This window comes from Emys orbicularis, chromosome 7 (assembly GCF_028017835.1).
Source record: "Emys orbicularis isolate rEmyOrb1 chromosome 7, rEmyOrb1.hap1, whole genome shotgun sequence".
NCBI lineage: Eukaryota > Metazoa > Chordata > Testudines > Emydidae > Emys > Emys orbicularis.
In genome coordinates, this window is record NC_088689.1 from 14,451,235 (window position 1) to 14,468,941 (window position 17,707).

The window sequence follows — 17,707 nt, forward strand, 5'->3', positions numbered from 1 at the left end:
CTGATACGATTGGTGCTAGCCTAAATATGTCTGATAATCTGCTGTTAACTGGTTCATAGGGGGAATCTTCAAGCAAGTCATTTCCTAAAGACAACAAAAGATTTGGGTTTCTTTTACACATTATTTTGGGGTAAGGTTTTGTTACTTCACACGATGGCATTATTTTTATTCTAAAAATAATTAGATTGGGTTAAAAAGAAAACGACTAATATTACAAGGTGCTTCCCATTTATTGTTCATGCTAATTTCTCTCCCCAAGGGAGAGGATGGAAACACTTGAAAGAAAGAAATATTTCTTGCCATTAACTCCCTCCCCTCCTCCAGCATGGAATGAAGTCACAAATCAGAAGAGGCAGTCTGTGACATCACAAGTACTGCCTATCTTTAGGTGTCAGAGGGAAAAGAGATGGGGGGAGGGGAAAAGGAAGTTTCTTACTCACATCAACTCATTATTGGAAGAGAAAGAGCAGAAGTGTTTTTTTTAATAAAAAACAGTTGGGAAGGAAACTGATTTATAATGTAGCAACTGTACTTTATTATGAAAGTTGGAGCAAAGAGACATATTAATCCATTAAAATATTCCAACTGACATTTTCATTGGCTAATGCATACATACTGTATGGCTTCCAGGGAGCAATAGAATGCTGGAAGCACCTTCAGAATGGATGTTTGAGACAAACTGTATTTTTTGTGGGCCTAAACTTCCACTGAATTCAGCAGGCATTTGGGGTTCTTCAGCAATGCAAAATCCGGGCCGGTGATGCATAGCAATATTACCTAAGGACCTGATTCTGTTCCAAGTAGACTCAATGGGACAAGGACTTTAATGGGTATAAAGTCAACCTTATCATTTAACACTGGCATGCCATTTGCAACTCTCTCCTCTGCATGCTATGAAAGTACCAAATCCTCTTTCACATAGCTGTATCCTGTTGGTAAATAGAACGGGCCTTTTTAAAAATAAACACTACTTTTATCTTACACCCAGGAGCTAATTAATTAGTTCCCCACCGTGTCCCTGTGAAGTGAGATCTAGTTAACAAGTGTTTAAACTCCCCAGTTAGGGTCACAAATTGATTGTTCCTGAGCTTTGGCACTTGCTAATGCCCTAATCTTTTGACTTTGGTTTAGAAAGGTCAACATGGGTCCTCTGGCGGAAACCCTTATTGTGGATTGCCCAACAACGGGAGACTGCAGCAGCAGCTGTTCCTGAGTCGGATGAAAGATCCTCGGTTTGCAGCTGAAGAGCACAATGTGAATTATGAGGTCAGACCCTCCGTTTAGTCTGCGCGGTGGTGGCTAGCTGCGGCTGAGAGGGGCGGGGAAACCACCCTGCGTTTGGGGAGTGGAATGTTTCTGGGTTTCGCAACGTACCCTGTAAGCTTTGGTACATGCTCCAGTAAATGCGCAGGCAGTTTTTCTCCTTCTTCATGCCCCTCTTGCAGCGGCAGTTGTAAAGAGATTTCTGCTTGAGCGCCTCCATGGCGCTTTTGCACTCGTCTTTCGCCTCCAGGCCTGTCGCCCGGCTGAAGTTGCTCTCTTTGCCGGCTACACACTGCCTCAGTGTCCTGTATTTAGTACTACAGCTCTGCTCCTTGAGACACTGATCGCTGGCTCGCACGCAGTCCAGACGGTCCCCGCCAGGCAGCCCGCTCACTTCTGCGGACAAAAGTACATCTAGAGAGAAACAAACCAACAAAAAAACTCTTTTTGAGACACTGGGCTCCGAGCCAGCCCAACCTGGGGAGAGGAACCCACCTCCTTACAAAAGGAACGCACGACCCCTTTCCCAAGGCAAGCCAGGAGCTTGTTCTGAATGTTTGGGAAGATAAATGAGGTTTCAAGGGGAAGGCTCGCCTTCAAATGTCTTTACGGGAAGTCCACAGAAAGGACAGAGGGTTAATGTGCATGGTAAAATAGTCACTGTTCCTCACATCAGCCTTCATTTAATTAATAACCCTTCCCATGTTCCACTGAGGGGTTAAATATCCGCCCTGGCTTCCCATAAGGGTTTTGCTGTGATTTCAATTACATTCATGCGTAACCCGAGAGCGGAGAAGTCTCCTCGCCGACTGATACTAGCTCTTTTTACTGGAGTCATTTTTTAAAGGCTGTTTGTTATGTTTTTCCCCCTTGTTCCCATATTTCTCGACACGTAGGATGCTTTTTTGGAGAAGGAAACAGCGAACGATATGAGCCACCCTTCTCCACTCCCCAACACCAGTAAAATCCTTCCCTTCCTCACTACACACACACACACACACACACACACCCCATGTATTGTTACAATATTTGCCACCAAGCAGGAAGGCACGTTCAGGTAAGCGATGCAATCAATCATTCTTCTCACTGATGACACCCCCCTCCCCACCCCGACCCACAGTGTTATTAAGATGAAAAGCGACTATTGAAAAGTTTTCCTCTAACTCACTAGAGCCCAATTTAACAACGGGCTATCCAGGCAGTAGCTAAATCTCACAGAGCTTTAAATGTGGTCTGTGCTCATTCAAATCCGTCAAAACTACTGGCAACTTCCCCGTTCACCTTAAACCAGACATCAGACATCGGATCCCATTCACGCAACGTTCTGCTTTACGAAACCCTGTAAAGAGAGCCAATGTAAACGCCGGCAACTTACCCATTAAGGGTAAAACGAAGTATAAGGTAGCAAGAAACATCTTGTTCTCTTCGGATGGGTCACCCCGATGAGCTGATGCGCCACCCCAAAGAGGCTCAGCATGTAGATATTCCCAAACAACGGCGGTCCAGAGACTCTGATTTCAGATCCATCGAATTGAAAGAAACCCCCCTCTCCTCCTCTTCACCAATAACATCACCAGCTGCAGCAGCTGGGCGAACGCTGAGATTATTCGCTTAGATTTCAGGTCCGAGCAACCTGAAAACACAAGCAGTCACTTCAAGGAGAGAGCGAGACACTCGCGCGGTGCGTGTGAGACAGACAGAGGCAGAGTAGGAGATACGGTTGCCTCCTTGGGTGGGCAGCACTTTTTTCCCAGGGAGGGACTCGGAAGCAGGGAGGGGAGAAAAAAATCCAGGCGATTTTTCCCCCCAGTCCCGCAGCCTGGCTTCCATCAAAGATTGCTCCGGACTGAACACAAAATAAATGATTTTCCACTTACACAGAGAGCCTCAGCCGCCTCCAAGTCATGGTGTCTACACAGCTCCTGGCTACCCTGAGTGGGAGTCTCTCCCCCCGGAATCTACCTCCACCCCCAAAATCCGCAAGCTGTGAGTGTTTGTCTCTCCCTTGCCAGAGGGAGCGGTGTGAGGGGACCCGGCTGGGGAGCCTTCAGAGGTGACGCGCTGGGTATCTGGGCTTTAGGATGCGCTCACAACGGGCCCCCTCTATTGAATAAGGCGGCGCAGGCAGCAGACGGAGTTATTGATCACTCACACGGCGCTGGGTGTGATAATATCCGGGCAGGTGCAGCTGCCGGGCGGCTCCATCAGAGGCGTTAGGCAAACCCGTGCATGGCCTGGAGGGGACTCTGCAGAAAGTTTGGCTGGGTGGAGGGTTGTTCCCTCTCCCCCCCCCCCCCCCCAAGATGATCAAAGCACCCGGGGACAGCTGCTCCGGCCCTGACCTCAGCAAGTCTGTCACTACCAGCGCTCCTCGCCTCCCGAGACACACGGAAAGGTGCCAGCCAGGCGCTGTGCCCCAGGGGTTGGTTTTGTATCGCCCGAGAGACGGTAAATCCGGAGGAGTTCGGAACACGGAGCCGCCGGGACAATTTCCGCTCCGGATCCCCTCCGGCTGACTTGTAATGAATTACTGACAGCAAGGTGGGAGTTCCTCGGTGAACCCTGACTGCGCTTTGATGAGAAGAAACCTCCTCCCCCACCCCCAGGCAGCCTCTTCCTCCTACTCCTTCCCCTCCGCCCCATCCCACCCCCCAAAAGGGGGGGAGGGGTGGTTGCGGAAAGGTGCCTCCTCCTTCTGCACACACACGAATCAGCCCCCCCCCCCACCCCCCCGCTGTCTGAAAAAGAAACTTTTGGACGTGACTCCAGCGTGGAGTCCGGACTTGGGTTAGCGCCTTTAAGTGCGGCGCACACCCTCTTCCCTTCCACAGGCTGCGGGAAGAAGCAAACAACAAGGACTCATGCAGCAAGGAGAAGACCTACTTAAACAAGCATCTGCTACGATCTCAAATACATGCTCCCACCCTGGCCACTTCAAAAGTTAAAACGTGCAACTTATTTTCCACACCACTGTTCAGGAGGAAAACTCCCCCCTGCAGTCAGCCTCGGGTGCCCTGGGCTCTGGGGGAATGAGAAATAGGTTGCCAAAGGAAAGCAAGACGTGCTTGAGTAGGTACCTCATACCTTCCCATATGAAAGCCATGATTGTTCTTATAGCCCAGTCTTATTTTTGCAGTCTCCAACTGCAAATGAAGGGATTAAAGCATAGGGGGAGACCAGAGAGACGCCCAGAAGGCCCTCTACTAAATATTTCATTACAAAATACAAAAACGTAACATAAGAACGGCCATGCTGGCTCAGACCAAAGGTCCATCTAGCCGAGTATCCTATCTTTAGACAGTGGTGATGCCAGGTGTTTTGGAGGGAATGAAGAGAACAGGCAATCATCAAGTGATCAAAATGCACTTTTCTTCTTTATAGTACAAAGGCTACTTAGAGGAGCAGAGTGCTTAGTTCCGTTTTATATTGGGGTCCTCCTACATTCAGATACAACTCAGATACTTACAGAATGGAAAGACACCCACCCAGGGGCAGCTCCAGGCACCAGCACATCAAGCGCATGCCTGAGGCCGCAAGCCGTGGGAGGTGGCAATTTGGCGGTGAAGGCACGGGACCGGCGGACCTCCCGCAAGCATCCCGCCGAAGGCTTCCTGACTGCCGTGCTTGGGGCGGCAAAATACATAGAGCTGCCCCTGCACCCACCACCTTCCCCTTGTATATAATGTGCTTAGTTTGGTTATAGCACAGTATGTAAACAATCAGCAGCACTTTCAATGAACTGCAAATTACTAGCAAACTTCATAGATCTACAGATATTTGTGTGTACACAGGTTTATTAGATGGGTCCATATATACCACCATTTGGACAGAATTCTAGTTCAGTGTATCAATTTACACTTGGCTCCTGAATAAACAAAGCAAACATATGTCACATATTCATGACAGATGGTTCAAACAGAGAGCTATTTAGTGGTTTCCCCACAGTTGCTACTACATGGAGTTCCCCAGAAACCCAACAAAAATGTAATTAAGCTAAAATACCGCTAGCTTCCAGATTTTCTCAAGTTTTTATATACAGCAAAACCTGATTCAACTGTTTATATTTCTCCACTTTTATACATTGTTTGGAATTGAGATAAAAAAACACCACCACCACCACCACCAAGTATACTTCTCTACGTATTTTTGACAACAAGCTTTGTTTCCCATGTGGCTAAAGAATATTCTTTTCTTTAAGGTGAATTTTGTTGATTTCTTTTTATAAGAGATTGAGCCAAGCTGACCATTTTATAACAATTTTGTAGGATACTTTTTGACATTAAGCTCAGAATCACTGGCATATGTTGGGAAATATAGAAAATATAACAGAGGCAGAATTATTTTTAAATAGGAAATTTTACCATTTTTTTCTTCCATCACTCTTTTTTAAACAGGCAAATCTGCATGAAAAGGGAATCTTGATTCCCTAGAATCTCATCCATCCCTGCTGCTTATTCCATAGATGAATTCATAATCTTTGTGATGTCACAATGCAACTAATTGTTATGTCACAAAGGATTAACATTTCAGAGGTGAGAAATGTATATTATTCCAAGGTGAGGGAAAAAAATCTATGAACTTCTGCATAATTTACAAAGGTATATTAATAATATGATACTGAACAAATGGTCATAACATATGATTTTTTTAAATCTCAGCCCTTCGTATTTTAATTTATCGCTAAATCTCAGAGTCCTTAAAATATTTAAAGTGCACTAACTTAGCAATGACATTTACAGTATCATATTCAGCAAATGATTGTTTCTAGCTTTTGAAACAGTTGATAATTGAAACAGTTGATAATTAAAACAGTGGAGCAAGTTGGCCTTGCAAATGTTTCAGTACAAATTGGACTGGATGATGAGGTTTATTCTTTTCATTTCCAAATTTGACATTATCACACGACATAATATGTATAAATATCTTACGACATAGTGGGCATGATTCACCTATCACTTATGTTGGCATATATCAAGAATAACTTCAATAAAGAGATTTTACACCAGAGTAAAATAAGTGCAGGTGAGAAGAAAATCAGGCTCACTATTTGCAAAACCACCACAAAAATGTAATAACTTGATACTATATTACTGTTATGTAGTATATTTAACAGTATTACATGGTGTATATATAAGAAATAACGTAACAGAGCTCTTCTGAGCTAATGACCGCTTACCTTGGATGGTGTTCTAAACCATGAAGCTACAGGCTGAGGCCCAGATCTTCAAAGGTCTTTAGACACCTAATTCCCATTGATTTCAATGTTAGTTAAGTGCCTAAATGCCTTTGTGGATATGGGTCTAACTTAACCACATAAGAGGAGCAATGATCCTCCGGGGAATACTTTTCTAGAGGGTCTTGCTGAAATTGAATTTATATTTGACAATAATGTTAAAAGTCAGATATAGGATGTCATTGACATGGTTATGAAACCCCCAAAAGCCAGTTAGAAATTTGTGCATTCAAAGTTTTATAGATATTCTGTAAGTACTGTTCTTTTCTTTCACATCTTTTTGGTGAACACTGAAAAACTAGCATCCCATGAAAGGTGAAAAAGATTAAAATTCCATTACTTCAAACAGATTTAACAGCCCAACTCTATGTTTTGAAAACAAAGCCAAGCCAGAAGCCACAGTGCTAAATAATTTTTTTCTGAATATCTAACCGCTCCCCTTCACATGGACTCTTTGATAGGACAGTGGATATGAGAAAATTAGTTGCAAATTACAAGGATTTCTGCACTGTAACAGAAATGATTAAATCTTTTTTGAATTCTTGCTACACCTAGAGTTCTTATTTACCATTGTTGACTTAATTTTGTCCTTAGTAAATCTCTGGGTATCACTTCCCCCCTTAGTTTTAAACTAATTTTCATTTCTTATTAGCTATCAGGCAGTGCAGGTATTATAGAACCTTTGTAGGAGAGTATTGTATTTCTTGGATACCTAAAGTCACTTGCGCATTGGCCTCGTGCCTCAGAAGGCACTCACGGTATGCAGCCCTACTGAAATGAAGTGTCTGTCATGTCTTATTAGTATTGTTTAAATATACGCTGCCACAAATCATGTTTTCAAGTCACCTTATTCCCCCTCCCCCCCAGTGCTTAGGTACCAGAATGAAAACACTAGAAACTGATGTCCCATTATCTACAGAACAGGAATAGCATGGGCAGTCAAAGCACAAGGCTCTCCTAACATGCCTAAAATATTGCTCTGGAGAGACTGCCTCTAGAAATGAGGGGAAAATTCAATCCTCTGGTTACATTCTGCTCCCAGTTATACTGGTGACTTCAGTAGGCTTACTCCCAATTTACACTGGTGTACCAGAATCCAGTCCAATATGTCAATTCAGTAATTAGCCAGACTCCACATTTATTCTGTCTCTGCGGAGACTGACAAAAACGCTGCCAATTATAATGCTGGTTTTTAAGATGTGAATAGGTGTCCCCTTAGAAACAAGGCAGACACCAAGCTCACTGTGGACTTCAGCCTCCATGATGATGGCCCCACTGCCTCTCAGTCCTCAAGGATGGTCGATTGTTTCCAGAGCTGTAACTAGGCATTTTAGTGCCTGGGGTGAGCAAGCATATTTGTGGGGTTTTTTTAGTCATTTTTTCGCCCAGAGGCGACATGTGTAGGAGGGGGGAGGGGTGGGTGGTGCAAGGTCACATTCCCCCCCCCCGATTTTTTGGCTGCCCCCCACAACCCAAACAGACTGGGTGCCCTGCTGAGGTGAGTCAGGGGGTGTGGCCTCTGTTTCCGTCCCATTTTCCCACCCCCACAGCTTTGTGCCCTGGGCAGCTGCCCCACTCGCTCCACCCTGATTGCAGCCCTGATGGTTGGCATTGCTGTTGGTACTTCACTTATTAAGGGTTTCTTTTAAAGCTATATCTGTGATGGCTGATATCATTTTAACAAAGTGAAGCTTTTCATTCAGTTTGCTAACTTTCAAATCTATGTCAATCTAAAAAAAAATTAATCCAAGCACCTATATTTCATAGACATTTTCTATTTTCATCAAAAGGATAGTTTTCTTTTCTTTTTCTATAAAGAAAGAACAATAACTATCACTAAGATAAAACGTAGTGATGATAAGGGGACTATTTGACATACTAAACCAACTGTAAAAGGGAATCTTCAGAAAACTTTCTTTCAAAGTGAGTCTAGGCAAAGAGACCCTTCAAAATTTAATAGCTCTCTAGTTTTCAGGTTAGACTCACCTTATTGCATGAAACTGGATGCACTCAGTAGGCGAGAGGTATCAAACTCATTCTGTGCTGAGGGCCAAATGACATTTTCAAATGGAATCCACGGGCCAGTGTTACAAACGGCACGTTCTGTACTTGTTCCATGCGGAATCCTAATGGCTTTCCTTCTGCATACCCATCCGTATGTAAGTGAATGGTCACTCTACACCAAACACGTAAAAAGGGGTCATCTGCAAAATTAAACTGACTAAAATACTAGTCAGTTTTGCTTTTACAGCCAGATTCCATGTGCAAAAGCTATAGTGCTGGAGCACTGTGTCAATTGCTATTGCTGGCAGCAGTCCACGATGACAATGGAATGGTAAATTGACGTGAGGGCTGAATTAATACATTGACTGGGCTGCATCCAGCCTGCAGGCCATATGTTTGTCATCCCTGCCATAGACTCATTTCACGGAGTGAACTTGAATGAAAATACTGAAGTCAAAGCCATTGAGCCATGAGAAATATAAATTTTATTAAGTGTGTATCTGCTGGAGCTGCTGAGCGGAAGTATGTTGGGGAAAAGAACAATGCCATGAACTTCTAAATGTAATTCTTTTGGGAAAGAACAGGTGGAGTGAATCTGAGTCCGAACTAATGAGTGACACAGAGTGAGAGAGAACAAGAGACTAGTGGGAAAGGAAAGGATCCAGAAAACAGTACTTTTAGGGGCTCTTTTCTTCCAAGAGTGTGAAAGAGAAGGAGAGAGAAGATGCAGAAATCATTACGGGGAGGGAGTTTAGTTTGCTTTACTTGTCCTGAATTTACCTTCATTCCATGAAGTCAATACAAGTAGTTGCTTGAATAAGTCATAAAGATTTGGCCCAAGGCATTTAGCCTTTGTAAAGTCCAAATTAAGTAACAATGCTGTCCATCCTTCAAACAACAAAAACCTGCACAATCCCCCCAAAAATCAATTTTGAGGAGTTTATGGAGCCTTGTGGCTTTTGTGGCCTGGAAACAAGATGGAGTTTTACTGAACCTGTCATTTAAGTGGGTTTAGTGCTTTCAACAAGTGTCAGAGAACAAAAGGAGCACAAAGACAGGAAGACTGATTCAAAGTATTACCATTAAGTGCCATACCCTTCCCCCCACACTCCTCAAACCTTCAGAGTGTATGAGAAGGGAAGATTAAGCTTCTGGATCCTCCATTTCAGTGCTTTTTTCCTCCATAGGCTTTAATCGAGCCTGCACTGTTTATTAATTCACAGAATAATTCTTTTAAGTGACTTGTTCACCCAATACTTTTTCCAAGTTCACAGTTGCCAGCTACAATCATCAGAAATGCTGTGCTTTAAATATTATCTGGCCAATTAACTACAAAAGTTGCTGTGTTCTTCAGTGATCTTATACATGACAGAATAGACCCCATTAGTATGCATCAGCTGGTTTTGAATTTCAACAAGATATGGGATAAATATACTGAAACAGAATTCAGAAATATGGAGTAGTAAAAATCAGAAGAAAATATAAAACTACTAGCATTTACTTTGACGGAGAAATTAAAAAATGTGAAAAAATCCTAGCCATTTATAAAGGCATGTATCTTAAAAACATACTATTTTAGCTGCACTATTTTTAGCTAGTATATACAGTACATTAATATATAGGCTAAAAAGTATGTTTTAGACAGACTGAGTCTACCTCTACCATACTATTCATTATTATCTCAAAAGGTGGACTGATAGAGCCCCCTAGCGGCTACTGGAAGTAATTCATGCTCCTACAATAAAACAATACATGAAAATGAATAATGCAAACAGTGATAGTAAGCAAACAAAAACTTGCTGTAAAGCAATTAAACATACAAGAGGAACAATATAGATGATGACATGTTAAATATTGACTCATATGTAAATGAAACTTACAGGCAAGGGAATCAACGTATTTATCTCAGATACAGAGAACATTTGAGCAGTTATAGTTGGGTATCTCCTAAACTGCAAATTTGAGACTTTATTCCTAATGTGCACAGATAGTTTAATCTCTTGAAGTACCTGTTGACAACCTAGCTATTTTAAAAGAATCATGATGCAAACACAAATGAAAATCTGCCTACTTTACTGTTAGTAATAAAGGGTTATTCGTAAAGCAAATATGGGATATCAAAGCTAGCAAGGATCAAAACCACTTTTTTGTACATTTTAAGAAGGTACAATGTTAAAATAGGTTAAAAGCTAAAATGGAAATGATTATCTAACAATAATGGACAAGGTCCTCAGCTGGTGCAAATCAGCGTGGCTCACTTGAGGATTATCTGTTCTGTTCATTCCCTCTGAAGCACTTGGCATTGGCCACTGTCGGAAGACAGGATACTGGACTAGATGGACCTTTGGTGTGAGCCAGTCTGGCCGTTCTTATGTTCTATGGTCTTTGACTCAGCAGCTTTACTGTTTTGGAATCAATGGAGCTTTGCCAATTTACACCATTTCTGCCTTTGCTTCAGGATGGCTAATTCATTCACATGAAGAATATCAATTTGTACAGCTTCCTGGGTAACTCTGTAATCACTTCCGGGCAAAGAAACTCAACAAAAAACAGTTTTCACTGAATTTTTTTTTGAAAGTCATGAAAATATTTATGTCAGTATTAGGCTTTCTTAAAGACTTTCATCTTACAAAACCTAAACGTTGGGCCCAAATTATGTGACAGTGACCCTTTAATTAAAATAAGTACATTTTGTTTCTATTTGTTAATTTTATACTGCAGAAAGAGCCTTCTCATATACAAACAAGATCACATTTCTGCACCCGATTTCTGATTAATCATTTTAGATTTAGTTAGTTACCAATGGAAATGAGAGAACCAGGGTCTGATTTTCAGTACACCAACTTAAATCATTGGGAACATCTCTGAAAAACCGTCCCGTTTTCTCCCCTAAATTATTGGCCAATAATTTGTTTTCTCTGCCATTACTTATGGAAGACTTGTATTCCTTCTGACGACACAAGATCTGACTGGCCCCATCTACACTACAGAAATGGATTTTAAACATGGTGGACCAAATTTAGAGGTGAGTGTAAGTCTAGAATGAGTCAAAATTGATGTACGTTACATTTTCCATCCTCCCTGCCAATATGTACTTTACACAGCTAAGGCCTTCTCTACATTACAAAGTTTTTTCTGGTTTAGCCATATCAGTATAGTTAAACCAGCAAAACTCTCCTAGTGTGGATGCATAGAAATAACCATATAAAAATAACTGCATCCACACTAGGGCTTATGCTAGAATAACTAACTTGGTTTAAAAAAAAAAAAATCAAATTGCACCTCTAACCACCACAGCTGTAGTGGTGTAACTTTTAAGTGTAGATCAAGCCTGAGACTCCCTCTTTTCTTAAGGTAGTTTTATACCAAATTACCACCATGCAATATACACCCGCACATTCCCATGCATATAATCTCTGAACTTCGCCCAGTGAATCTAACTGAATGTAAGAGAGTTTGTAATTTACACACCCAGTAGTCAAAATAAAGGAGCACAGAAAGAAGCAACTGATTGGAGCATTTAAGAAAGCATAAGATAAAATAGGCACACTCTTTTATTTAAATTTACACCTTCTTTTGACTCCTGTTTGTGTAAATTATACCAACTGAGATTTCTTTACACATGGGTAATGGCTTTAAATCTAGTCTAATAAGGGTGTCTGAGTCTACATTTATACCACATGACCCATCACCTCTGATTCTGAACAATTGTTTAATATACAGCTAACATACTTGTACTAACAGACTACAAGCTCTTCAGGGTAGGGACTGTGTATTTTTTGGTGTTTGTAGAGCACCTAACACAACAGGGCCCTGATCCTGACTGGGGCCTCTGGGCACTACTATACTATGAATGTTAAATAAGAATAATAATCAAGGTTCACAACCACATTACCAAGCCTTGAAAATTAATTTTCTGTCTCTTCCAAACTGGAACCCCACATGTATTTTTTTAAAGACCATGTTTCAGAACACAACAAGTTCTGTAGTGTAGACAGGGCCAATTGGGCTGCATTGTTTATAGTTGCATAAAGGTTAGGAATCTACTAGCTCCAAGTGAGAAAGAACAGGAAGTCTCTAGCAGGGCTGGCTCTACTGTTTTTGCCGCCCCCAACAGCACGCCGAATTGCCGCCGTGGGCAGCTGAACATAGAAGCTGCCGCCGAATTGCCGCCGCCGCGGAAACGTGCGTGCCGCCCTAACGGCACACAGACTGCCCCCGCCGTCCACGGCGGCAATTCGGCGTGCTGCTTGGGGCGGCAAAAACACACGGACTGCCGCCCCTTGCAGATTGCCGCCCCAAGCATCTGCTTGGAATGTTGGTGCCTGGAGCCGGCCCTGGTCTCTAGTAAGTTGTAACTAGGGTGACCAGACAGCAAATGTGAAAAATCGGGACAGGTGGTGGGGGGTAATAGGAGCCCATATAAGAAAAAGACCCCAAAATCGGGACTGTCCCTATAAAATCGGGACATCTGGTCACCCAAGTTGTAACATTCCAGAATTTCAGACAATAACTGCGATCACGAAGAAAGCACAAGAAACTATGGCTGATGAGACAAAAGGAAAAACAAATATCAAGATAAAATATAGATTTTCATATTAAATTTAAAGCTGCAGCAAAGTACTCACCACTCTGAAGTACAGGCCTCTCCAAGTTTGACTTGGCTAACTATCTGATTGGTCACCATTCATAGCAAGTTGGAGCAAACCTTAAAAAAAAAAAAAAAAAAAAAAAGTCAACTCCTGATAGATACCTAGCAGGGAATGCAAGCAGGAGAGCCCACAAAGCTGCTAACATATAAAGTAATTTGAACAATATCTCTTTCTGAACATGGTTATTTTGTAATCTGTGTAATCTTGGGCAAGATTGGTCAGACTGACTGAAGCAAAGTAAGGGGTATTATCAAGTATCAAAACACCACATTTAAGTAGTTTTTTTCTTCCTCAAAAAGTGTCTAAGAAACAGAAAAAAGAAAAAACAGACAGGAACAGTCAGGCTTGAGCCTCCAAACAGACAACCAAAATGGCTTATACAAAACTCTGTCTTAGCTTCTGTTGTCCAAAAGGAGCTTTTCAAAATACAGTATTGGAGGAGTTTGCCTTTTTCTACTGGACTCCTTGTATTTAAATCACCATGGATTAGGTTCCCCCTTTGTAAATCGGAGATATTACTGCTTTCTTTCTCCTATTATTTGTCTGTCTTGCTCATTTCAATTGTAAGCCCTTTGAGGCAGTTAATTTCTCTTACTATATGCATGCACAGTGCCTAACATAGGAAGGCCATGATCTTGGTTGGAGCTTGTAGGTGTTACTTTAATATTAAAATAAAATGATAATAAATGGTTTATAAGGAAGAAACACTGATAGACTTATTTTTCATCTTAGGTATCCTATGAAATGACATACAAGGCTCTCTGAAAGACCAATAGGATGCAGATTCCAGCATCTTTTGGTTGCTATTAACTAAAAGGAAGGAATCAGTAGGAGATAAGACACTATTGAGGAAAATGTTCCATTGTGGTGGGAATGTGTTTGAAGACCTGGGATGCAGGGGGAAAAAAGAAAGAAAAGTGTGGCAAATGTGTCTATTAGAGTGCACTATCACAGCCATATCTGAAAGTGAACACATATACCGTACTTTTTTGGTGGAATGTGTAACTAAGCCTATAATGTTAAGCCTATAAGCTCAAGATTCCCCAAGTATTTTCATTCTAATTCTATTAAATTTCTATATTAATTCAAATTTTTTCCGTTTCCAGATGCTTAAACTTTTTCAAACTTTTACTTTTGGGGCTGAAATTTGGCATATTTGTGCTCGGTCTGAAGCCATTTTTTAAAAAGTGTGACCAAAAATGGTTCAGCCATTTTCAAGTTCAGAAAGTGAAAAGGGATTTAAAAAATCAGTATTTTGTGCATGCACAGTTAGTTTCTGTTGATAAACTAAAGCTCTCCCAACATTCCGTTAGCACTATATATATTAAGTTGAGTGGAATTTTCAACAGACAACATCAACATTCTAGTGAAGCTGTGCACAGACATAAGAAAGTTGACTAAACTTTGTCTTTAATGTGTAGGTGCATGTGGAATATGATCTGCAAGCAAGATTCCAATGCAAAAGACTTTTCCTATGGGGACATATATCACCCAGAATGCAGCTTCCTATTTCTTTCTAGTCAATAGTTGCACAAGATAGGAATTTATGTGCAATACCCTTTTCAACCTCACAACAGTGACACTGACAGCAATGTTACAATGATTTACCATTCCATTTATCCTTGTCAAAACATCTGCAAAGGGTATTTTAGTTTATTAATTACAGATTTTATAATTTCTCTTAAAATATTTAACAGGAACATGCTTTTTGTGCAACTGTGATAATTTTCTATAGTTGCAAATCGCTATCAAAATATTGTCATCGACTGATATTTTGAATACATTTACAATTTGTACAAAACAATCAATAAGTACAATTAATACTGAAAATAAATGTCAACATGATATACTTGCCACTATATAAATGAACATTGTTTCACACATAAATGTGCTTTGTGGCAATGGTTCAAAACTCTTTTTATTCTACAGTAAGCAGATAGAATTAAATAAAAAATGATGTGCCAAATCCTAAAGGATTTAAATGGCACAAATTTCAAGCTATTGATTACTGACTGTGCTTACAGACATCAAACAATACTTTTTCAGACAGCTGTAATAGCCCACTACAATACAGACATGATTATACTAGTGAAAAGTTGAAACTGTGACTGTTTGAAAGGTTAACGGTCATTTTAAATTATTGAGAGGGTTTTTTAAAAATCAAAATAAAACTAACTATTCAATCCTTATACTCTGTGGACGGGGGGAGTTATAACTCTTCTACAGAGGAAGAGTCTCTGCCTTTTAGACAGAACAAGGAACTTCCACCTGGGATGTACCTGTTATGTGAATGTCACAGCTGACGAATGTTTACTAACAAAATCTGAACAAATCACAGGCAGATAAAAGGCTCCCTCAAGTATCTTCTACTTCTTTGGAATTAGTCCTAATTAACCATTTTAATTTGTGACTGTCAGAAGTAAATCCTAGAGCAGAGGGCAATGGAATGTCAAAAAGAGGTCAATAATAGAAAATCAGACATTCACCTCTAGGATGCAAGTCTGAAGCCAGCTCAGGCTTTTGGTAGCCAAAAGGTTTTCCATTTGATGGCCGTTTGGTTATGTCATATATAAGTGTTGGTAATCTCAGTGTAGTACCAACTGTAAAACATCACTGGCATTAACTGACAATCTTGGTGGTTTTAGCACAGAGGCCAAGAATAGGTTTGTCACAGAGACTTGCCACAACCCTCTCATAGTTGGTGCTGCTAAATGAAGGGTGTGGCACATTTGTGGAGCAGTATGTAGAAACTTGTGCTATCATTGTCTGTCTTGTACCTATTCTGTGGACAGAGGAGTCTCAGCACAGCAACTTTCAAGAGCACTGAATTCCACAAAGTTTGAAAAAAGGAAAGTCAGATGACAGGTTCACATCTAATATAAATGGTTTCTAGTTACTTCTTCTAAAATATGACACTCTGTAGCTCAATTGAAGTTTGAACAAATACAACCTACAGTCTCATAGAAAAGCAATGTTAAATCTAAGGACTAGAGAACATGAAAGAGAGGAAACAAAATATAGGGTTTTACCTTTTCTCTCTCCCTTAGGTGGCTCCACTTCTTGGCTGCAAAGCTATGATACCCAAGGAACTGGTACTGTGTGATAGGAAGTGGGATCTGGCAGTTCTGAGTAAGGTGATAAGCAGCAGATGGAGGGGATTTGCTGCCTAGCACCTTCTCTTTCAGGAAGAGGATCCAGTCTTTGGCGAGGCCAGGGACCAAAGAGCAGTGGAGCAGGAGCTCAGTGAGACTAGTGAAGGGAAACTACTCAACTGGGAGGTTCTGTGGGAGGTTCCATGTATCCAAAGGGGCAGAAGGAAGTGGAAGGAGGGAGCCGAGTTAGAAACAATTTACTGGAAAAACACTAGTTCTGTTCCTTTCCTTCCCAGCCTTCTAACAACTGCCTCATGGGCTGCCTGGTGTACTTCCAGCCCTGCTGTTTTATTTCCCTACCTAGGTCCTGTTGAGCTTCTGCTCCCCACTCAGAAACTTCTCTGCTCAGCAACTTTCCCTCTTAATCAGAATGCTTTTTAGGAGCCTTCGCTCCAATCCTTTCTCCTCTCCACCTCCACCATACAAATAGAGTAGAACCTCAAAGTTGCGAACACCAGAGTTACAAACTGACTGGTCAATCACAGATATCATTTGGAACTGCAAACACGCCATCAGGCAGCAACAGAGACAAAAAAACCCAAATATTGCACTGTACAGTGTTAAACGTAAACTACTAAAAATGAAGGAAAATGTAAAAAAAAGATTTGACAAGGTAAGGAAACTTTCTGTGCTTGTTTCACTTAAATTAAGATAGTTAAAAGACAGTATTTTTCTTCTGCATAGTAAAGTTTCAAAGCTGTATTAAGTCAATGTTCAGTTGTAAACTTTTGAAAGAACAACCATAACATTTTGTTCAGCGTTACATACATTTCACAATTATGATGAACAACCTAACTCTGAGGTTCTACTGTAGGGGTGCTCTGCCAGGAACTACCTGGCCTGAACCATTCTCAACAATCATCCTCCTTGCAGTAGCTCAGCAGTCACACCAGAGACTTGATCCCATTTCCCTACTAGGGGGCATCTGGCAGCAGATTCCCTGCAACTGTTGCTGATTGCATTGCTCTGTGGGTGCCAGATGCCAGTTGATGGCAAACAAGCCTGCAGTTAGGTAGCGGAGCCACCTAGAGAAAGAGACAGAGAAAGTGTTAATTTTTCACCTTATGTTTTCAAATTAAAAAAAAAAACTATTATCCTACTGCCCAGACACGTTCAAAGTTTGAAAAGTTTCACTAGAGTTACGAGAACTAACCACATGTTAATTAAGAAATGTATATTCAGACTAATGAGCTTTTGGTACTGAATTGATTTCCTGCAAAGAACTAATAAACACATTAATGTGAAATGGAAAAACATGCCAAAACTCTGAAAGACAAATCAGTCTCCTGAACACTAAACAGGCACTCTGTGCCTCATTTTTTATAGTTCATCGCTTAAAAAACTATTATATATCTTTATCTACAGGGCAAAAACTCACCCCAGTGTTACTTCAGTCTTTGGAG

General features: G+C 41.2%; 1 protein-coding gene across 1 annotated transcript in view; it reads right to left on the minus strand.

The window, feature by feature from the left end:
- The window catches only part of GFRA1 (GDNF family receptor alpha 1), a 193,080-nt gene extending 190,402 nt beyond the window's left edge, over positions 1 to 2,678 (minus strand). The window contains exons 1-3 of the mRNA XM_065408101.1: positions 2,639 to 2,678; positions 1,375 to 1,677; positions 1 to 84 (exon numbers count right to left, since the gene is read on the minus strand). Coding sequence (XP_065264173.1) covers positions 1 to 84; positions 1,375 to 1,677; positions 2,639 to 2,678 — 427 coding nt within the window. The remainder of the gene's footprint in view (positions 85 to 1,374; positions 1,678 to 2,638) is intronic.
- Positions 2,679 to 17,707: the final 15,029 nt, after the last annotated feature.